This window comes from Uranotaenia lowii, chromosome 2, assembly GCF_029784155.1.
Source record: "Uranotaenia lowii strain MFRU-FL chromosome 2, ASM2978415v1, whole genome shotgun sequence".
Lineage (NCBI taxonomy): Eukaryota > Metazoa > Arthropoda > Insecta > Diptera > Culicidae > Uranotaenia > Uranotaenia lowii.
This window is the reverse complement of record NC_073692.1, coordinates 159107806-159131441: the sequence shown is the minus strand read 5'-3', so window position 1 is coordinate 159131441 and position 23636 is coordinate 159107806. Positions and strand designations below refer to the sequence as shown.

The 23636-nt window shown below is 39.5% G+C and overlaps 2 protein-coding genes across 2 annotated transcripts in view; both read left to right on the top strand.

Annotated features, from left to right (window-relative positions):
* The first annotated feature begins 1216 nt into the window (after window positions 1–1216).
* On the top strand, window positions 1217–1897 carry LOC129742025 (uncharacterized). The gene has a single exon (XM_055733869.1). The coding sequence runs from the start codon at window positions 1217–1219 to the stop codon at window positions 1895–1897; it is 681 nt and encodes a 226-aa protein (XP_055589844.1).
* Window positions 1898–2400: 503 nt separating this feature from the next.
* Window positions 2401–23636, top strand: part of LOC129742024 (uncharacterized) — a 50671-nt gene continuing 29435 nt past the window's right edge. The window contains exons 1-3 of the mRNA XM_055733868.1: window positions 2401–2802; window positions 3229–4551; window positions 22619–23176. Coding sequence (XP_055589843.1) covers window positions 2401–2802; window positions 3229–4551; window positions 22619–23176 — 2283 coding nt within the window. The remainder of the gene's footprint in view (window positions 2803–3228; window positions 4552–22618; window positions 23177–23636) is intronic.

The window sequence follows — 23636 nt, the reverse complement described above, 5'->3', positions numbered from 1 at the left end:
ACTACACAATCAGGTGTCTGAATGTGTACTCACCTACCGCCCTGTTAAAAAATCCTTAGATTTTTTTCCAACTTTACTCGAACCTCCGATTACCGAACGACTTTAACGCTGGATGCCAAGTGAGACTTTAGGCCAGCAACTCCCGGATAATTCTAGCTCAGTCGCAGGAGACCCTTTGACTAATCTCAGGATCGGCCTACGGCTGGGTATTCGGAGGGGAACGCGGACAAAAACTAAGGGAACAAACTGTGGGCTTTCTACAATCAAACAATCAACAAATTAAAACTTGGGACGAAAAATTACTTTTATTTCAAAGAAACGAGAAACTACTTCAAAACTTTGGTTTAATGATCTTGGCTTTATTAAACTCTCTACTGTGTGGTGTGGGTGTGTAGGGTGTGGGTTGGACGGTGGTCGATGACCGTTGCGGTACGTACCGGATGCTCGATGACTCTGCGTTGGTGAGCGCTCACTAGTTACCTTTTCCCGGGGTTGGGTCCGACAATGGCGGATTGTCGATGGCGGATCACGATCGGGAATGTGTTACGTGACCAATTTGCCAAAATGGTGGCAGCTCGTCTGACGTGACGAACGGTAAGGATTACGGCGTCTTCCTTCGTTGACGGGGATCAGCGGACCACGGCAAGACCGTATTGGCCGCGCTGAGAAGGGCTCTCCTTTGTAGTTAGAGACTTCGAGAAACTCGAAGTCCCGAGAGATAAGCCTCCTTTGCGGTTATGGTCCTTCCTAAACCAGAGGCCAAAGTCCTTTACGGTAAGACGTAGACTACCGTCAGGTAGTCTAGGCCGAAACGTACGACGGGATTCCTCAACACAAAACGGGATGGCACAAGAACAAAACACACAGGTTTTCCAAATTTCTTGGCTGTTGGGGAACACACCTGACTCGCACGAACGCCGGAAGAAAAAAAGCCCAGAGTCAAAGACCCTTTTTGGCGCGATACTTCACTCCTTTCCTCCACCTTCTCCATTCAAATTATTTAGGCGAGTTATTGCACCTTGCATGCAACCTACATGCATTCGACCTTGCAACCAGTCTTGGTTGCAGACTTGTTGACGAAGATGCCACACGCCCAACTTAAAACTAACAATAATTGTATTTGTTAAAACCTATCTTCTAAACATTTATTTAAAATTTCCCTAATCCTAACTAAATTTATAACAGAAAAACAACAGTTCGAACAAATAATACAAAAATGGAAAAATTACCTAAGGACTTTGTAACGACGGTTACAACATCTTCACTAGAGGTCGCAGAAAAATTATTATCAATGACCACTCTACTGGATAAAACCGAGATTGAAGTCGTGCTACACCCCACATTGAATTTTGTTCAGGGTGTTGTTTACCAACCTGACTGTATCGATTTTAAGGAGGAGGACATTCTGAATGAAATCGAATCAGACGGTGTAACGGCTGTGCGTAGAATTATGAAACGCGACGAAAAGAAGAATCTTAAAAACACACCACTACTTGTTTTGACTCTCTGCTCCACGGTTTTACCAGAATACGTTTGTTTTGGTCTGCTACGCGTCCCAGTTCGCCCTTATTATCCATCTCCAATGATCTGTCGAGGCTGTGGATCTTATGGGCATACTCATAAGAGATGTGACAGCACGATTTGCCCTGTTTGCTTCCGAGATCACCCGACTACCGAAGGACAAATCTGCAGCAACAACAAGTATTGCAAACATTGCAATCAGGAAGGTCACTCTCCGACGAGTCGTGACTGTCCCTCCTTCCAGAAGGAAGAAGCAGTGATCCGCCTGAAGGTCAACAAACGAATCACGTTTCAGGAAGCTCGAGCCGAAATGAACCAAACCTGGAACAAGCCAACATACTCAAGTCAAGTTCAACAACATCACGCAAGTCAATGATGGTTCCGACGAAAAAGATAAAATCATCTCCTTACTACGAGAAGAGCTCGCCAAACTACGGCAGGAGTTAAGAGAAATGAGACAAAAAGAAGACCAAGAGCCTAAGCTACCTTCGCAAAAACCGAAATCACGCATGTCTCGTAAAAATTCTATGGATGCACCGAGCAGCCAACAACTTGAGCAAGCAAAAACTAAAAAAGCTACACAGAATTCATCGGCTGGAACAGAAACATCGGTTGAGTGGAGAAATTTCGCTCACAATACAAGGAGTGTGAGCAGGAAACGGAACCTAAACCTTACCCAAAACGACATATCGCCGTCCAACTCAAAGAACGGACCGAAACGAATAAACCAAAGCTCTCAGCGTTCGCAGCAGGATGAGAATCCAGATGTGAACATGTTTTCTGACGATGATGATGGACAACAATGATCCACCAACCACCCCACACATTGACAACCAAGGCAACGCTACTGGACTTTCTTTGGTTTTTAATATGAACAACATGCTTTCTTCAAACTCTGAACCCGGTTCATTACCGGGTTCATCAGGTGACGTAGTACCATTCATTAACCCACCTACAAATCACTCAGATTATAATTCTACCCCCTACAATGACAACAATGACGTTCCCAACGAGATCATCCCGAACATCACCAACCAAGTTCCCGACAACGTAGATGACTATCTTAATACAAGGCATGCAGCATCCGTCTCTGGCAGACAACAGCTTCAGTTGACGCTGGATTCCTGCCTAGCATCGAGAGTTGGCACTGATGTACAAGCGGATTCCCAAGACTGCCCTACAACCGTTGCTGGTCCACCACATCCTTCTCAATCTTCAACTCGGCAGAACTCCACTCACGAAAATGCGCCTTCTACAAGCCATGAACCCGGTTCATTGCCGGTGTGGCTCAGCATAATTAATGCTTCAGCCACCTGCATACAATAAATTATTTCCCTCTGTCTGTCTCCCACGCTTGGGTTAGAATCATTGGTAATTTCCATTACGCTTGTTTGGTTTGATGCATAGAACGAAACCAAGAAGAACGATGGAAATTACCAACGCGTCGGGTGCTTATCTTTAACTTAGTTTATGATCCCGCACCGGTCTCCAGGTGCATAGGGCCGTGGGAAAGGACCTCCACTGTTGACGATCCAGAGCCAGCGTCTTTACTTGTATAAATAAAGTGGAACGAGGTTCCAGGAGGTAGTCTTAGTTTAGAAATAGAAGTGGTTAGATCTATTATCCGAAACTTCTACACCGGGTTCACCAGGTGACGTAAATCCGATCCAACCCACTATAAGCAATTATCGCCTCCTCCTGTTTCAGTGGAACACGCGAGGTTTTTGGAGACAACATTCTGAGCTGCTTACCAAACTGGCCTCGAATCCACCAATTGTCATCGCCATTCAGGAAGCTATGACGAATCGATTTAATGGCGCACTTTGGAACATGTACACATGGTATTCATCTGACAATCAACAAACTCGAAGCAACGGAATAGTAACAATTGGTGTGCTGAACTGCATCCCGCATCAACAAGTATCCCTTCGCTCTGACATAAAAAGTATTGGAATTCGCATCACATCACCGATAAAAGTAACAATCGTTAACGTTTATGTCGAGCATGCTTTTAAACACGACGAACTTTCCGCTGGGCTTTCATCCCTTCTGGAAGGGTTAGAGCCTCCATACCTAATAGCTGGCGATTTTAATGCTCGACATGCAGCTTGGGATCCTATGAAGACCAACCAAAAAGGCCGCATCGTTCTAAACTGGATTATCGACGAGCAACTCAATCTACTAAACGATGGTTCACCAACACGTATATGTGATCATAGCTGCATTGCATCTGCCATCGATCTTACGCTAGCTTCAAACAGCCTGGCAAACCGGTTATCATGGAAAGTTGATCCCGATCCCATCAACAGCGACCATCTTCCGATTTCAACATTCCTAGATACTCCGTTACTCAAACTATCCACAAGACAAATTTGGCGATACAAAGATGCTGATTGGTCTCGTTTTGAAGAATTATTAAAAAGTAAAATATCTTCTCAAAGCACGTTTTCTGTTGAACAACTCACAGATCATATTTTTGATGCTGCAGTTGTTACCATTCCACGATCCAGTCTACGTTGTGGCTCGAAGAATGTTGTCTGGTGGAACTCGGAAGTTGAGGAAGCTGTGCGTGCGCGAAGAAAAGCTCTTCGCAAAGCAAGGAAATTAAGCGGAAATGAACAAACGAAAATGGCGGCGATGGCAAACTTTAGAAAAATTCGTAACCAGACAAGAAGAATCATAAAGCAAGCCAAGGCTGACTCATGGGAACAATTTGCTTCGAGCTTCAATCCACAAACACCGGTCTCCTGTATGTGGCAAAATTTTAACAGAATCTCCGGGAAGAAAACGTGTAGAACTCTGCGAATTAACTCTGAAGGACAGTTTAAGGAGGACCCGCTTGACATTGCTGAAGATTTTGCACAGTATTTTGCTAATTCTTCCAAATCAACTACTCCTGATCCCAATCGCAACATCGCTAACAATAATGAAGTAAATCGTCATAATCCTTGTATTGATCGGGATTTTACATTCGTCGACCTTCAGAGAGCCATCAATCGTTGCTCCGGTAATTCAGTTGGTCTCGACCTAGTGAGTTATCAAATGATTAAGCATCTACCGTTGTCAGTTAACCCTCCCCGAAAGTTGAAATAGCCTTTTGCAGACAGGTATCTTCCCTAACTCATGGAAAACTGCGATTGTTATTCCTGTACCAAAGCCAAATGTAGATCAAATTGGTGTCTCTGGTTTTAGGCCCATTTCCATGTTGTGCTGTTTAAGTAAAGTGTACGAGCGTATGATCAATCATAGAATTATTACGTACCTTGAAACATCTTCTACGCTTTATCAAGAGCACCATGGATTCCGCGCAGGACGAGGAACGAATACTCATGTTCTATATTTACGAAATTTTCTAAGAGAGGTTGAGCAAGAGAACACACATTGTGAAATTTTATCTCTGGACATTACGAAAGCATATGATCAAGTCTGGCGATCCGAAATTTTAGACGCTATTCATGAAGCAAAACTTGGACATCGCGTATTTCAGTTTGCTCGTTCTTTCCTATCCGATAGGCGGACACCGCTCAGAAGAGAATGGTGTCCCACAAGGCTCCGTTGTGTCAGTAACGTTTTTTGTTCTCATCATGAACCAAACATCCACTCTACCGCTTCCTGGTACGTTCTTGATGGGATATACCGATGACCTCATACTTGCACGCAAAGGGTCCAAGACAAATGTTCTTCGTCAAAAGTTGCAAAATGATCTACAAACTGTAAATGAATGGGCCAAAGAAGTCGGATTAACAATATCAACCACCAAAACTAAAGCTATGCATTATTGTAAACGGAAACGTCATTATCATCGTGATCACCAAACACAAATAATACTGAATAACGAAACTGTATCACGTGTCCGAACACTGAAAATTTTGGGCGTTTACTTAGATCGTAGAGATACCTTTAAGCGACATTCGGAGGAGACTAAGAAAGCCGTTAAAAGCAGGTTAAAGCCACTTAGAACAATATCTCGATTTGCCTGTAGAACCACACTTTTAAAGATTGGTGAAGCTGTTGTACTGTCTAAGCTGTTCTATGAAATCGAACTTTACAGCATGGAAAATTTCAACTCTCTGGAGCCATGCTGCAACGATTACCTTCGAGTATCATCTGGAGCTTTCAGAACATCATAAATAATGGCAGTTGCAGTGGAAAACGAAAGAATGGATTTTCAAAATGCGATTGTTAGTTGCATTGTCAGCAAAACATGCAACTTAACATAAAAAATAGGTACATCGAATAACAATGTTGTAAGTATCGCTAGCCTTCCAGAAATGCGGAACACACATACCCAACAACTTCGACGAAGAACTCCTATGATCGAAACTACGGAAACACATAACTTTGATCTCTTTCGTATGGCAAATCAAAAACTTGAACATCTCACTGGACATGTTCTACCACAGATCACATCCATGTTATGGGTGGGGCAAAAGCCATGGAACATTCAGGGGCCCTCGATCGATTGGAGCATCAAAAATAAACTCAAAGCTGGGCAAAGCAGAGAGGTAGCACAAGCGATTTTTACAAAAACGATCAACGAAAAATATCGAGACCACTGCTTAATTTTTACTGACGGTTCACTAATCGGCGAGGAGGTTGGGATTGGGATTGTTAGCTAAAACTGTTTGATAGCACGAAAATTACCATTTCAATGTTCAATCTTCACAGCAGAAGCAGCAGCCCTTGTGGTTGCCGTCGAAAAATCTCAAGGTAGAACATTAATTATATCTGATTCTGCAAACTGTTTAAAGGCACTTGAAAAAGGTGAAAACAGACACGCTTTTCTACAAATAGTTGGGAAGGAGTCATGGAATAAACAAATTACGTTTATGTGGGTTCCTAGTCATTCTGGAATACGAGGCAATGAGCAAGCTGACGCTACTGCTAATTATGGTAGGAAATGTCCATTGTGGAATATACCAATTCCAGCTCCCGACGTTGTAAGACGGGTGAAAAAGGAAATCGCATCAAACCAACAACGAATCTGGATACAGAGACCGCCACGGGGACTCCGGAAAATAAAACACATCATAGAACCGTGGGTAGATCGACCAAATCGACAGGAACAAGTCATTCTAACGAGATGTAGAATCGGCCACACCAGATTAACACAGAAACATCTTGTAGAACGAAATTGTACTAATGTTTGCGACGCATGTAATACGGAACTAACTATCGAACACATATTCACCAGCTGCAGTAAATATGAAATGTTACGTCGACAGAACGGAGTCGTAGGAGACATCTAATCCATTTTTGCAAACGTACGGGAAAAAGAAAGGAAAGTGATTATGTTTCTGAAAAAGTGTAAACTATTTGAAGAATTGTAATTGCCTCTAATTCAGAGGGAGAATGACCCTGCGAGGTAAAACCCCTCTTTAAATAAATAAAATTTCTTCTACTTTAATAATTTATTGATGGTGAAAACTCAGGAACATTGTAAACATCATCTAGCAGTGCGTACATTATAGATCAAAATGATTTTCCGGTGCTCAAAAATTATTATTTTTTTGTAACTCGCGACCCTAATTTTTTTTTTAATATTTCTATAAAGATGATAAGGCGATTTATTTTTTACTGAAAAATTAATACTTTAGGAACATCGAAACTAATTCTAATTAAAATTTATTTAAAAAAAGTAGAGTAGTAGATTACTATGCCCTGGGTGCTCGTTGTACTCTTATTTCCCTTATGTGTATTTGTCTCTTTCTCGGTTTGTTTGTATGCACCGATCAGCCTGAAATTTGGAACAGTTCCGTTTTTGGACTTGGTTAAGGTTTAAGTTAGGATTAAGTGGGACATGTCCCGCTTTATTATAAAATATCTCGCTCTACCGCTTTTACTAGAAATATCCCGCTTTTTTATCAAAATTTACATTAAAAGAAAATTTTCCTGATAATTGTTAATTAATTTCTGTATACAAACTTTATAGCACACAAATATGAATGTTGGTTCTTCCTGGATTACCTTTGTATGAATTTTATTTTGTAATGCTAACCACCTGTAAGCATTTCGCTGGAGGGCATAGGATATGTTTCATCTTCAAATAGGTATCACGAAATTCCACAAGAATTAATTTTTCATAAAATATTTATTCTCGATGACTGCAATACATTTATTCTTCTTCAAGAATGTAACAAAATGGGTTTCATTTGAAAAACTCATGGCAATCCATCAAACTTTATGGGCCAAGTTATTGCTTTTCAAGTTTTTTGTTAATTAAAAAATATTTCAGGTAATATTTTTCAAGTTTTTTTTTGGCCATGCTCCATATTATGTTAAACGCAATTCAACTTACATTGTTCCCCATTCAGTTAAAAATCATTTTTTTTATAAATACAGTAGTTTTTCGATTTTATCACGGTCAAAAAAAATTTCACTGTGAATATGGCGAAACCGTGAATTTGGCGAAACTAAAAATTTAAGTTAAAAAAAAGTATTTTTACTGTCTTAAATCAATAATTTATAATATTTTCAGTAGTGGAAACGTTTTGTATCAATAAATTTTGATTATAAGGCGTAATTATCAAAGATTATAAACAAAAAGGATCGTTTTCAGTTCTAATTATTCTTCTCTAAAGCAAATTTTGAGGCTTTTTCTTAAAATAAAACCATGTTGTATATCCATTTGATTATCTACATCTTATTAAAGTGAATTATTTTGTTTTGATGGAAATTTAACAGTCGTTATCTCTTATTTCCATTTTGAAAAAAAGTAAAAAAAAATTAGCATCGAAAAATATGTTTTTGCTTATTTAAAATTTTAATATTTTAATCTTAACACCTTTGATGAACTAAAAAGTATATTTATTCGAAAAATATTTTTAAATTTGCTTAACTTAGACTTTTTCAGTGTGTTTCTCGAAATTTGCTTTATGGGCAGATAATCTTTTGTCTTTATATATAGAAAAACAGGAATCTTAGTCATATTTTCAGACAAAGCTAGCACAATTTCATTTTATTCTTCCGAAAAAGTTAAATTTTTCAAAGCGACCAACCAACCCAAGTAACAACACTAGCATCAGCGTGACGTTAAAATACTTGTGTCGATTATTACAAGCGTTTTTAAAATCCAAATGACGATTTTAAACACTATACAGATAAAATAAGCAGTTCAATAGCTTTTTCATATTATTGGATACCTATATACTATAACATAAACCATAAAAATATCATAAACAAAGACGCTCTATGCTTTTGAAATGAAAATTAAGGATCTGGTAATTGTTCCTGATTGATTTGATAAAAATCGTGATAAAATCGAGCGTGAATTTGGCGAGTATTGTTAAAATCGAATTGTGATAAAATCGAGAAACTACTGTAAAGCTTTTTTTTAAAGAAGTATGACATAAACAAACAGCAGCCTAGCCTTAAGAAAGTGGTTGTGTCGAGAAGCTCCTCAAAGGCAATTTTTTTGCTGCATAGCGAAATTTGTAGCTTTTTAGTACACTTAAAATATTTCCAAAAAGATTTCATGTTTAGTAATGCTAGTGCTAAATAGACTGCTAAAATAACGACCCACTGACTCTACTTTGCACAACAATGGATTCATGTGATAAGTTCATAAATTTCTGTAATTTTGAGATTTTATTAATCTTAAAACGAGAGTGAACATGGTCCCTACCTCCACTGGGAGACGTTGAGTGTATTTAAGAATATTTAAACAATTTGTGAAAGTTGGATGCAATGATGCATCCCATAAGGAGTTAAATTATTCATCAGAAAAGCTATTTGGACTGGACTGAGTGCTAAAAACTAATCTTCCAGCTTTGAGAAACCAACCATATTCATATTTTTGGAGTCCCTCATAGGGAAGGCAAAATAGATTTCAATCAGAGTTACAAGTGTAGGCCGCAATTTCAACGCCTTGAAAGCCGAGTAGGAATTTAAACGGGGGATTTAACAACAAAACGTACATTTTCTGAAACTAAATCTAACCTAAAACTTTTGAGTAAACAAACCTCAGGTTTTCTGTTCAGTAAAAATCAATTTCGTTGGTTTATTTTTTTTTTTGAATTATTGTTGATCATTAATGTGGTCAGATTAAAGTTTTTATCCGAAGCTATTTTTAGTTGAGGCATTTGACACCTGTCATCATTTCGGATCATTATTTTAACTCTTTCTTCAACATGTCGTTAAAATATTCTAAATTACAATTCCATTCGGTTTAATGCCTTTTTCAGTTAACCCCGTCTAAAGGCACACTTCAGGCAAGTAAAAGGTGGAAGCAGCACTTCGATGTACACCTGAACGGCGCACATGCAGGAGATCAAGACGGTGGGGGAAGGTACATCGCCGGCGTAGCCAACGACGTAGATGAGCCACTCCCAACGATGAATGAAGTTAAGGAAGCCATTCGCCAGCTGAACAAGTCGGCTGGGAAGGATGGCATCGCAGCTGAACTCATCAAAATGGGCCTGGACAAGTTGGCCGATTGCCTACACCGGTTGATAATCCGGATCTGGGACATAGAACAGCTACCGGAGGAGTGAAAGGAGGGGGCAATATGTGAGAACTACCGAGCGATCACTGTCCTCAATGCCGCCTACAAAGTGTTGTCCCGAATCCTACTCCGCCGCCTAAAGCCACAAGCAAACAGATTCGTGGGAAGTCATCAAGCCGGCTTCATGGAGGGACGGTCAACGACGGACCAGATATTCACATTACAGCAAATCCTCCAAAAATGCCTGGAACACTTAGTCCCTACGCCCATCTATTCATCGACTTCAAAGCCGCATACGACACGATCGACCGTAACGAGCTATGGAAAATCATGGACGAGAACGGCTTTTCCGGGAAGCTGATCAGACTGATCAAGGCGACGATGGATGGAACGCAGTGCTGTGTGCGGATTTCGGGTGAATTGTCGAGTTCATTCGAATCGCGCAGGGGGCTTTGAAAAGGTGATGGTCTATCCTTCATGATGTTCAACGTGGCGCTAGAAGGTGTTATTCGACGAGCGGTGGGCGAAATGCGGGGCACGATTTGCAACAGATCCAGTCAACTTATCTGCTTTGCCGATGACATTGATATAGTCGGCAGATCATCTGCGGCGGTGAAGGAGATCTACCGCAAACTGAAACGCGAAGCAGGAAGGATTGGGTTGATGATTAATACGTCCAAGACGAAGTACATGCTGGCCTGCGGATCCGAGACCGACCGAACCCGCTTGTCCAGCAATAACAAGGTCACGATCGACGGCGACGAGCTGGAGATAGTCGAAGACTTTGTCTATCTCGGCTCACTGGTGACCGCAGACAATGACACCAGCCGTGAGATCCGGAGGCGAATTATCAGCGGAAGTCGTGCCTACTATGGACTCCACAAGCAACTGCGGTCGAGAAGACTTAGCCCTCGCACGAAGTTTAACCTGTATATGACGCTCATTAGACCGGTTGATCTCTACAGGCACGAGACATGGATATTGCTCGAGGAGGACCTGCATACACTCGGAGTATTCGAGCAACGAGTGTTAAGAACCATCTTTGGCGGCGTACAGGAGAACGGAGTGTGGAGGCGAAGGATGAACCACGAGCTCGCGCGCCTCTACGGCGAACCCAGTATCCAGAAGGTGGTGAAAGCTGACCGGATACGCTGGGTGGGACATGTTGCGAGAATGGCGGACGACTGTCCTGCAAAACAGGTGTTCGCTACGAATCCAGTAGGAACAAGACGAACGGGGGCGCAACGAGCGAGGTTGTTAGACCAGGTGGAGCGTGATCTGCCGAACGTGGGGTGTCCGAGGAATTGGAGAACGGTTTCTATGGACCGAGTGAATTTTAGGAATTATGTTCGCCAAGTTATGTCGTGAGACGGAATACTATGTAAATAAAATAAATAAAATTTAGGCAAGTAAGTTATCATATTTGTCGTAGGAAATTCAAAGGTGAATATTACAGGATGGCTTGGCAAGGCTGGCAAAACCAGTCAACCATTCCATAGGAAACACGATCGGGTACATTTACCCTACACAAATACCGAAATTTAAATTCCACAGATTTTCAAAAATGCTTATAAATTTTTTTTTTCAGAAATAGGGGAGATGGGGGCATAATGGCCACCTTAAGGAAAACGGTTATTTAACCATAGAAAATAGCTATAATATGGAGGTTACATTATTGTTTCGTGTTCAGACACTTGAAAAGCCTATTCCCTAACGGGCTGAAACGTGAAAAACTAGATGAAAACGTTAAAAAATGCATTTTAAAAAATTTTGCCAAAAGCTAAAAACCAGCCACTGTGGAGGCATAATGAGAACCCCCCCTGAGGCAGTATGAGCACCATTAATCAGAGCAAGATGTGCGTTTTTGCCGGGGAATCTAGCAGCGAATTCAATTCGATGAAGTCAGGTGAGTCGTAGTTCATCAAACAAAACAATAACAATTCACGCACGCTCATACATTAAGTGCTTTGTTCGGAGGATGATGCTACTAGCCGTATAATGTAACAATAAAAAAATCGATCATGAATTGTGAATGGCAAAAAATAACCTCGAACAGAAATCTAACTCTAGTCTTTTGATAACCTCTCCGACACCTTACCAATAGGCTGAATTGTCGGATGAATACTAGTCAAGGTGTGGCGCTATAAATCAATTTTAATTCGCTGCTAGATTCTACGGCAGAAAATGCTCATTATGCCCCGATAATATGGTGCTCTATATGCCCCTAGTCAACAAATTTAAGTAAAAACGTGTTTTAAAATTGATAAAAGTGAAAAATCAAAAATTTTATGATGGTGAAAATTGAGAAACAATGTGTACATCATGTTGCAGTGCGTACATTATAGATCAAGGTTATTTTAAGATCATAAGAGCTTATTTCGTGGTGCTCAAAAATTATAATATTTTCGTAACTTGAGAACCAAGCTAGTTTTTTTTAAATATCTCTGTAAAAATGATAAGGAGATTCCTTTTTTTGTGAAAAATTAATACTATAGGAAGTACGAAACAAATCCTCATGAAAGTTTATTTAAGAAAATACGCTCATTATGCCTCGGGTGCTCGTTATGCCCTCATCTCCCCTACCATCTTGAAAATTGTTGGCAATTCCAGCACAAAACCTTGGTACATTTTCGTTATGCGAATGAAATAGCTCACGTACACCCCTGTGGTACTGGAACAGTTTGAAAAATCTTTTCAGACATAGGAGAAAAATGGATGCAATCGTGAAGACCCCCGTTTTCAGTTACACGTTCACGGGTAGAAAAAAAACACACAACCTTCCAACCGAAACGCAATTTTAAGGTTATTTTTTCCCGTTACTTTCACCTCAAGAACACCAAAATCAAACTTGCTTAGAACTGATGCTTGCGGAATGATATCAGTAAGGTTCATTTTTCGATTTTCTCCAAAATCAATCGCACAGATTTTTCTCGAGGAAAGGACTCTTCCCGGAGTTTCAGAGTAAATTTCTCATGTATCAATTTAAAAATTCTAAAAAAATATTCACAATAGAGAGACGTCTTTAAAACATTTTTTTTCAGGAAATTTTAATCTTATCGATTTCCACTCACTTCCGTTCACTTTTCCAAAGAATGCGTCTGGCTCGAATCTGTTTGCTTTATTTTGCTTCGGTGATTAATGGGGTCAAAGATTATAGATTATTCAAATTGGTTGATCACGGAAATGGCAGGCAGCAACATGGTGTAGGTTTTCTGGTTTATATATATTTTTTCCTTTTCCTGTATTTTCTTTCCCATAGAAGCTTTAAACTTTATTTGACGCTTGATTGAGAGCCTGAATTGCGATTCGATACGAATCGTGATAGATGAAGGGGCATAATTCATGACAAATCTCTGACGAGCTCTACGGTGAGATTCAAACACTGGAATGGGGTTAAAATTCTTTTGAAAGGATCCGATGTGGCTTAAATTGGAGTGCTGGGATGCTGAAGTTCAATTGAAATCAATTGAATAGTTTTATTAAATTTCATGAGTAAAAAAGTCTCTGTTGAACAAAAATTGGACAAATCATCTATTATCATTAACATGTAACAACGTCGAAGTTTTAGCTTTATTCAAAAATTTGTAATCAGAAATTTTTCCCAAAACAGGAATATTAAAACTTTAAAATAAATGAAAGAATTTTTGTTTGCATAATTTTTTGTTTATTCCCAATCAATCAAACCAATCGAAAGCTTTTGGCTTTTGCTTCGAAGCACAAGTCTCACCATTAAAACGGAAAAGCAAATCAGAAAGTTGACAAAAGGTGATCATCCTTTGCCCATCTTCCATTCAGTGTTTTGGTTCATCCTAATGAGTCATCTCGTGAACCGGGAAAGCAGCAAGAATAATTTCCTGAAAGTTTTAAAGCCAACTTTCCCGGATCCCTATTAGTGAGAAGTTTGTGCAATAATTTAAAGTTGGCCTTTTCGAAGAATGCCGAAGATTTGTGGCAAAAGAAGGGGTGAAAAACTCAGTAGAGAGGCTCAAAAGGAACAACTTAAGCTGAAAGTTATTTATATCCCGGAACCATCACCATCATCATCGAAGGATCATCACCCCTTGATGCCGAAAGAGTGGCTCGTTAAAACTGTGATGAGAATGGCAGTAATTAAGCCCTGGCCTGTTGATTTTCCGGGAAGAAGCAGCATTACGAAGAGATAAAGATGCCCAGCCCGAGAATCCGAGGCGATTAATAAAATGCAAACTGGTACTGGTGAGGGTAAGAAAAACGCGCCGGGAATTCGATTTATGACAAGCTGTTGAATATTTCAATATGGTGTTGATGGAAGTGGTGAGAAAAACATTATCTCGGATGAAATTTAATGAATGCGGCCAAGTAGGCTTCTGTTTTTCTTCTAGGTGGTGACTGGTGAAACTTGGAATACGGGCAAGCTCTTCAATAATATGTATATAAATAAAAAATTTCTAAAAATTGTGTCTGCTTTATTTTTAACAATCAAAAGTACAGCATAATCCACTTATAACAAACCATAATCGGCTGGAGAATGGTAAATAATGTGCAACTCGAGATCCTAAAGACCCAACCTTCAGGTAGTAGTCTCTTGTCTTACAACTCCGATCCTCTACCTTTCCGTAGTGTTAGCTGGGGTGAGAAATATCACGGTAAAAAAAACAAGGTAGGCTACTCCCACGAGTAAACAATTCCTTCGAATGTAAACAAGTGACGTCATTAAATACTACCTTCGAACAGCGTGCAAAGCAATAAGCTTTGCGCGCCTAAGATAACGCTGCATATACTGAGGCTCACAAGACGGATAGCAATGTCGTTATGATCAGGAACATATCACCTTGTATTATTGTACACCGTGACGAGCAACCTTAGTGAAGACCGGGTACCCCACCCCGGTGAATGCTTTGGTCGCATGCTGACTGAGATAGGGAATTCCATACACGTCCGTGAGAAGAAGTGAATGGAAGTCGATGGAAACTTAGATGATGGTCGAGGATAGGATAAAAGCAAAAGTCGAAATTGAGCAGGCATGTACCTACCGAGTCAGCCAAAGCAGCCGCCCGCTTACGATATGCGGAGCTTGAAATTGCAGTTAAACGAGCTTGTAGACGAGACAAGAGAGCTCGGACAAACTCCCTAGCCGAAAAGGGAGAAAAAGCCGCCGCCAATGGAGATATCCGATTACTTTATGACGTTTCTTTGCGGTACAAGTACTAATGCTAGAATGCCGCTGAATGCCCGAGCAAGTCAGTTACTGACCGATCGGATAGAACAGCTCAAACGATGGATTTAGCACTTCGAACAACTCTTCCGAGTCACAAATTGCGATGGCCAACAGAACTCGCAGCTCGAAGCGCCAACAGTCAGTCGCATAAATGGCGTCAACATGGGAGCACCCACGCTGGCTGAAATACAAACGACAATCAAAGCCATGAAATCCAACAAAGTTTCTGGGATCGATTGCATTCCTGCTGAAATGGTAAAAGCTGATCCTGCATTGTCAGCACAAATGTTGCACCGTTTTTTTACTGACATCTGGGATACTGCAACATCCCCGGCTGACTGGATGCAGGGCATTCTCGTAAAGGTCCCAAAGAAAGGAGACCTGACAGAATGCGGTAATTGGCGATGCATAACGTTGATCTGTACAACCCTCAAAGTACTCTGCAAAGTGATCCTGAACAGAATCCAGGACAAAATTGACGCTACACTCCGACGGCAACAAGCTGGATTCCGATCCTGACGATTATGTGTGGATCACATCACAACACTACGAATCGTACTGGAAAAATCAATGAATTCCAGGGCTCTCTTCTGCTGGTGTTCGATGATTTTGAAAAGGCATTCGACCGACTGAACCACGAAAACATCTGGGCTGCTCTCAGAGGACGAGGAGTCCCAGGGATACTAGTCCATCTCACCTAAGCACAGTACGAAGCATTTTCGTGCAAGGTTAGGCACACGGTGTCTTGACTAATCCAATCCCTGTAACTATTGGAGTGAGAAGGGGATGTATTTTATCACCGCTACACTTCTCATCGTAATGGACGAGATCTTGACTGGATAGATTGACTGTAGACAAAACCGAGGATTGCCGTGGAATCCTACGACAATGGAGCAGCTAAACGACCTTGACCTGGCAGACGATATTGTTTTGCTTGACCAAACACAACAAGACATGCAGAGCAAACTCGACGACCTCACCGAAAGCTCCAAGACAGCAGGTCTTAAAACTAATGTCGGAAAAACCAAGTCGAAGGAAATCAACACAGTGAATCCTTCCAATTTCGTGGTAGCTGGACAACAAGTTGATTGCTTCCAGTATTTTGGTAGCCAGAAAACGCCTGATGGTGGTACCAAGAACCCGGATCCCGAAACCCGGATCAGCAAAGCCCGATATGCGTTTGCGAGTCTCCGAAACATCTGGCGATCACGCCAGATCTCTCTACGAACGAAAATCTGAATCTTCAACTCAAACGTCAAATCCGTATTGCTGTACGAGTGCGAAACTTGGTGCACATATGTATGCGGTGACGACGCGAAAACTGCAAGTATTTGTAAACCGCTGCCTGCGGAATATCATTCGCGCTTGGTGGCCTGGAAACTGGATCTCGAATGAGGAACTTGTACCACTGATAAGCTTGTACATCGCCGGTGTCATCAAAGGGCGCTTGAAATCGAGATTCGGGAACGTAAGTGGAGATGGATTGGGCACACACTGCGAAAAGATGACAACGAGATTTGCAGAGAGGCGCTAGATTGGAATCCAGAAGGACATCGAAGAAGAGGCAGACCCAGAAACTCGTGGCGGCGAAGCCTAGCCGCTGAAATCCGAACTCCGAAAACTGGCTCCAGATCGTCAACAGTGGAGGTTTGTTACCACGGCCCTATGCACCGGAGGATCGGTGCGGGATCATTAAGTAAGTAAGTATCAAAAGATAGCTAGCAAACTACCATGCTTAGTATTTCCTGGAATTTTCCAAAAAGCAGATGCCATTGATGAATGGCATGCCATATGTTAATGGGTGTATTTCTGTCATTTTCCATTTAGTATGTTACCTTCTACAGTAGATAAACATTGTAGCGTGCATGTTTTATTTCCGTTTCCAGTCGAAGGAAACTTCCCTAGTTCTCGGAAAAAGGGGTAAAAGTTTGCGGTTATTTGTGAACAAATTACCGAATAAAGCTCCACATTATGTCATCTCATTATTTACGCATTTTCCCAGCCTGACACCCATTCCTGATGGGGAATGTCGAAATTTATCGAAACAACCAAGCCAAGGTTGGGTTTTCTTCAAAAAATTCCGCCGACTGCCGCAGAAATTTCGGACCAAAGCCTAGGATCCCACGCGCCGCGTTGCTATTTTGCCTTTTGCCCGCTGTAATGGGATAATTATTTTTCAACTTAATTGTTTCGGATGGCATGACGATGGGTTGTGTCTTGTGATGATGCTCAATGACGGCGAAGAAATACAATCTTAAGTCCTTTTTTTTCGGTGAGTGTTTTTTTTACTCCAGTTGTAAGTTGGTTGCCTTCCTTCACGATTCGTTTCGATGAGGTGTGGGGGTGTAGAGCAGCGTTTGCCAGAATGCTGATGTTGATGCGTGATAAACAAGCTTGCTTCTGGAGGAGGTTCTTCGCACCATGCCATCCGGAAACGGGGTAAAACCCCAAACGAGCAAATGAACGACCAGGAATTAGAATAAATTATTTATACTGCGAGTTAGATAAATGTTCTTCTGGTGGCGATTGTTTGAAGGCGGTGGAATCAGGGCGCGGTTTCGATAATATCACCAACAGCATGATGATAGGTACGAATTAAAAAAAAATACGGTTGGATTGTGAAAAAATTACTTTTATTGATAGTCAGATTTATTATCAATTGTTTCAATTAGGCCGGAACAAATTTCAAATCCTTCTTTTGTCACTCGGAGTTTGAACATCGCGAGGGGGGAGAAATAAAAAATAATTGGATAAACTATTAAATTGGAATAAATTGTGTGAAAGCTTGTATGCAACAAAATCGCATACTTTTTCATTGCACAAAACCTATAAATAAAGTATTTTTTTCATAGAAAATTTTTTTTGTAAGAAAATAAAACTAGGAATATAAAAGGTGATAAACTTATAATCTTCTACAATTTGTTGTTTCTCTTGTTATCTTTCGGATATTTGATAAATTTTTTAATTATTCCCATAAAATACTTCAAACTTTATTTATTCCCCCCTTCGGGGGGGGGGGGAGGGGGTTGACAAAAGCAGAAATTGAAATTTCTTTTTCTATTTACACTTTCATGCGTTCATAAAGATTTGTTATCCTTTTAAGTTTTTTTCATTACGTAAATTTCACGAAAAACGAAAACAAAATTTTCTAGGAGTTTTCTTTTTCAACTTTTCTCGTAAAGAATTACGGCATCTTAAAGCAAAAAAATAACACCTGTCATCTGTTCAAAAAACCTTTAAATCAATTTAAGATTGGCTTATATTAATAAGGTAAAATTAGGCATTCTCGTGGTATTCATAAATACATAATGGAATATTTTTTCGATATCTGTTTAGTTGTACCAAGAATGTCAAAATGTGTACAGTCATATGGTTGAATATTATTTTCCTTCAGTAAAATTACATTTTCTAATATGACCGTAAAACTTATCTGGAACGGGCAAATTCGGGATATTTATCGAAATCCTGGAATATCCGGGCATTTTGTTTCAAAATATCCTTTTCTAAGCTTCCAGAAACCGATCATGATTATTTTGTTGAATAAGAGTTTCTCGTATGATTTTGCTAATGAAATAAGCATTTTAATGATTTTGCAAATATGCGGGATGATCCAGGCAAATCCGGGAAATCTGGCAAACATTGGTTTAATCAGATTTTAAAATGTTTGAGTTGCCTTGATTCTAAAGCAAAAATGACTATTTTCAGCAACATGCTCCTTTCCGCTGATTGCGTTTTTTCACCCCATAAGGAAAATTAAAAATCACATCCAAATATCCATTTAACTGGTGCGACGTGAAAAGTACAGTGGCAATGAAAATGGGCGCCAAAACTTGCTACATAGAGATGGATCAGCATTAGTAAGCCTTGATTCCATTAGGCGCCTCTCTACTCCGCCCCACTATGGGGCAGTTCCATACAATCAGGCACAAAAAATATGATTAGGTGTTTTAGACTTTTTTGTTATTTTTGAAAATTTTGTATGAAAATTATAATTTTTACTAACTTAAAATAAACTTTAACAAAAATTTTGTGTAAATAACTTTTAAAGTATGATGCTTGGTGTTATTTTTGATTTTAACTTTTTATTTCTAATGAAAACCGGGTTTTGGACTAATTGATCATTAAATAATAAACAACATCAAGACATTTCATGAATTTCAAGAGAAAAATGTGTGAAATGATTGATAAATCATGAAAAACATTTTTTTTTTGACAATTTATAAATTTTATAAATTATAAAGTTTTTGACTTTTAAAAAAATAATAATTTACTCATTTTTATCATAGATTCATTTAGTGTGAAAAAATGTTGAACCGTTCAAATGATAGCTTTTAATACAAGCTTTCGTGTGGTGTACTTTAAATTTAAGAAAAAAATGTTTTCCATGGAAATATATGTGATTTAAATTTTTTTCTTCATCATATAAATTTTTCAATTTTTAAAAATCTGATGCCTGTGGTGCGTTCAGTATTCAAGATAATGAGTTGAAAAACTGGGAATATCTTAGTTAAATATAAAGTTATTAACTAGTAAAAATAAAAAAAAAGCGATCCGATAAAGTTCAGTTTTTGACTTTTTGCCACCTCAAAACCCATAGTGCGTCCGGGTGGTTTGAATGAAAAAAAATTATCGAAATTGAGTTCCAATTGGGACTTCTACTTGATACGAATAAAAACTCAAAATTAATTATCACATTCCACAAAAACATTTTCGAAATTATCTCTCCATCGTGTTTTTCTTCGCACGAAGACGAACCCAGCAAAAAAAAAAATGATGATGAACCCTGTAAGAGTTATACGTGTTCACACATTCACTACTGGAAATAAGTATAAAGACAACATAGTTTTTACTGCTCTTTTGTTTACAGTGTAAACAACTGTAACCGAATTTTAGTCAATGTAAATGTAGTTGTGAGCAGAATATTATCTGTGTGTCAGAATGGGTTTGAATGCATGTATGCGTGTCAGAGTATAAATATTTTCATTTTGCGCCTGGAAATAAGTATAAAGACAGTTGTTTGCTTCTGTTGAATTTCGCTCGCGGAGGATATTTTTTACGCTGAAAGTGAAAAGTTTTGCTCAATACGAAATGAATTGATGGTGAAAAAGAAAGAAAACATCATTGGTGAAGGTTTTCACAATTTATTTGATATTTACAGGAAAAATGCCAAAATATAGCCCTTTGAGCGATTATGAGAAGGGTAGAGTAGATACTCTTCGAAAACAAGGGCTAACCTTGCGTGAAATCGGCATCAGGATTGGTAGAAGTAAGGATGTGGTGCATAATAATCTGCGGCTAGGCGAAAAATATGCAACAAAGAAGCGATGTGGACGTCCATCTTCCCTGACGCCGAGGTGTAAGAGGGAAATAAAACGACTGGCGGTCCGCCAAAAGCTGTCTTCTGAGGAAATCAAGGCGGAGATGCAGCTGACAGTATCTGGGCGTCGGATTCGGCAGGTCCTCAAAGACGATCCTAATGTTTCCTTCACCAAAACAACGCCTGTACCAAGACTTCTTCCTCGTCTCAAAAAAAATCCGTTTTGCTTTTGCCGAAAAGTACCAATTTGGGGACCAAGAGTGGTCAAATGTGGTTTATAGTGACGAGAAAAAGTTCAACCTAGACGGGCCACATGGTTTTAGCAGCCGCTGTTACGACAAGAGGCAGAAGAGGCCAACGAGAGAGAAACGAAACTTTGGTGGAGAATCTGTCATGATCTGGGCCGGCCTAAGCACGGCTGGAAAGACACCTGTTTGTTTCATCTCTACCCGGATGGACTCACAGATGTATTGCCAGCTATTAGAAGAAGTCCTTGTTTCACTCATTTTAGTGGTTTTGTGCCAACGTAAGAACTTTTACTACACATATAACAAAAGGCGTATTACAGGACACGACACTTGACGTTCTTACTAACATAAAAGGATTTACAATTAGGGGAAAGGTTTCCTAAATGGGCCTATCGGGTTAAATGACCCTACGGCTGTTTGATGAAATGGCTGACTAGACAGCTTATCTGACCGATGCATTTTGAGGGAGATACGCTTAGAACATAAGGCAAGGAAGAATTTTATGAATTTACAAACTCAAAAAAAATTAAAAAATCGTGCAAGGTTTTGAAACATTCTGATGTAATATTTCGACTTTTAAAAATTATGCGTAAAGAAGCTTAAAACAAAAACTAGGATGGTTTTTATTTCTTACTCAAATGAACTTAAGAAATTAAACATATTTCAGCTTTTGTGGGAGTTTAATAATGATTATATAGTGGAATAATAGAGTGTTTTTGTATGCCCCTATCATGTTTGTAAAATGCCTCCATCCTAAAATAACAGGTTAAATAGAATAAATATATGATTATTATCATTAAAACTTCAAATCTAAGCTCTGAATAACATCTTAAGAGAAAATTGACGATTTAAAAACAGATTTGATAAAGTTTTTCTCATGGATGAACTGCCTCCATAGTATGGCAACCCTAACTTTTGATTTAATCCATATAATTATAATATACATAGATTTTTATGAAACTTCAGCTTTGTCGTACGGAAATTATTACTTTCTAGCAGTTTCAATGAAATTATACGCAAATATTGCCAAAAAAACAGGAATTTTGTTCAAAACATAAATAGGCGCATTTAGCCTGCACAGTTTGTGGTTCGGCATTTTAGACAACAGTTATCATAAAATCGTTTTCTCGAAAACGAAAGAAAATTTTAACATAAAAATTACTCTAGTGTATAGAAAACAGATGCCTGCACACGTATATATAGTTTTTGTACACATATTCGATGCGATATCTGATTAAATCAGCGTTCTGCTTAATAGGCGCGTATAGCCCGCTCCTCCCCTACCTTTCTTGTCGACCGGTTTCGGGCTCGATGTTGCCCATCTACAGGACGATGTCCGACTGGTTACTCAAAAGAAAAACGCTAACACAGCTTCATACCACTGCATAGTATTCGTCGAAGGATGGTCATATCATTTTTGGTTGGCCAAGTTGAAAAGAGGCGATATGATTGGTGGGTCGTCCTCGTTCATTAAAGGCCTCTCAGAAGTTGTTATAAACATAGTTTCCCAGGCATTTAAATGTGACGCTTTGCGTATACATTTTTTAATCTAACCTTTTCCCAATCTATAGAGTGGTTAGATTCCGATGCGTGGGCGGCTACGCTGGATTCGTTGGTTTTGTTGTTGTCCACAGCGTTTTTATGTTCTTTTATTCGTGTTTTAAATTTTCTTCTTGTCTGGCCATCTTCGCCACATCTTTGCCACGGTCAAAGAACGATATCTCCCACAAACCTTGGAGCTTTTGAAATGTCAACACAGTTCGATAAAATGGAGAAAGAAATAGATGGAAAACTTCCATTTCTCGATTTGTTAATCTCTAGAAAAGATGATAGCACGGTGAAATTTGGGATCTACAGAAAACCAACATTCACCGATCGCTACATAACAGCAGACTCCAATCACTTCGGTGCTCAAAAACAAGCTGCGTTTCACTCCATGGCACATCGTTTATACAACATACCTATGGAAACCAGTGTGTTTAGCAATGAAAAAGAAAAAAATATTATCGGCTGCAAATCTGAATGGATACGACAAAGAATTTGTTCATAAAATTCTTCGCAAACACGAGAGGAAAAAGTTCCGGAATAATGCAACCACCTTCAAACCAGAAAAAGAAGAATCTCAAAGAGTCAGTTTGCTGTTCTTCCCACCACTGACTAACGATATTCGAAAGATTCTCTCGAACCATGGTTTGAAAGTTGCATACAAAAGCTCCAACACCTTAAAAGATCGGTTGGTGTCACTGAAAGACAAAGTCCCACCGGAAGAAAGATCCGGAATTTACGAGATTCCGTGTGAGACTTCTCCAGCAGTTTATATTGGCCAGACAAGACGAAAATTTAAAACACGAATAAAAGAACATAAAAACGCTGTGGACAACAACAAAACCAACGAATCCAGCGTAGCCGCCCACGCATCGGAATCTAACAACTCTATAGATTGGGAAAAGGTTAGATTCAAAAAATTTATACGCTAAGCGTCACATTTAAATGCCTGGGAAACTATGTTTATAACAACTTCTGAGAGGCCTTTAATGAACGAGGACGACCCGCCAATCATATCGCCTCTTTTCAACTTGGCCAACCAAAAATGATATGACCATCCTTCGACGAATACTATGCAGTAGTATGCAGCTGTGTTAGTGTTTTTCTTTTGAGTAACCAGTCAGACATCGTCCTGTAGTTGGGCAACATCGAGCCCGAAACCGGTCGACAAGAAAGGTAATTTTAAATACTTTTATGTTAGTAAGAACGTCAAGTGTCCTTGTTCCTTTTTTGGAAAATTTTATGGGCGAAAACATGGAAACGGCTGGACAAATTAAAATGGCGATTCAGGACGAATGGTCTAATCTGGATCCGAACGTTTTGAAAAGCTTCATAACTTCTATGCCACGACGATTGCAAGAAGTC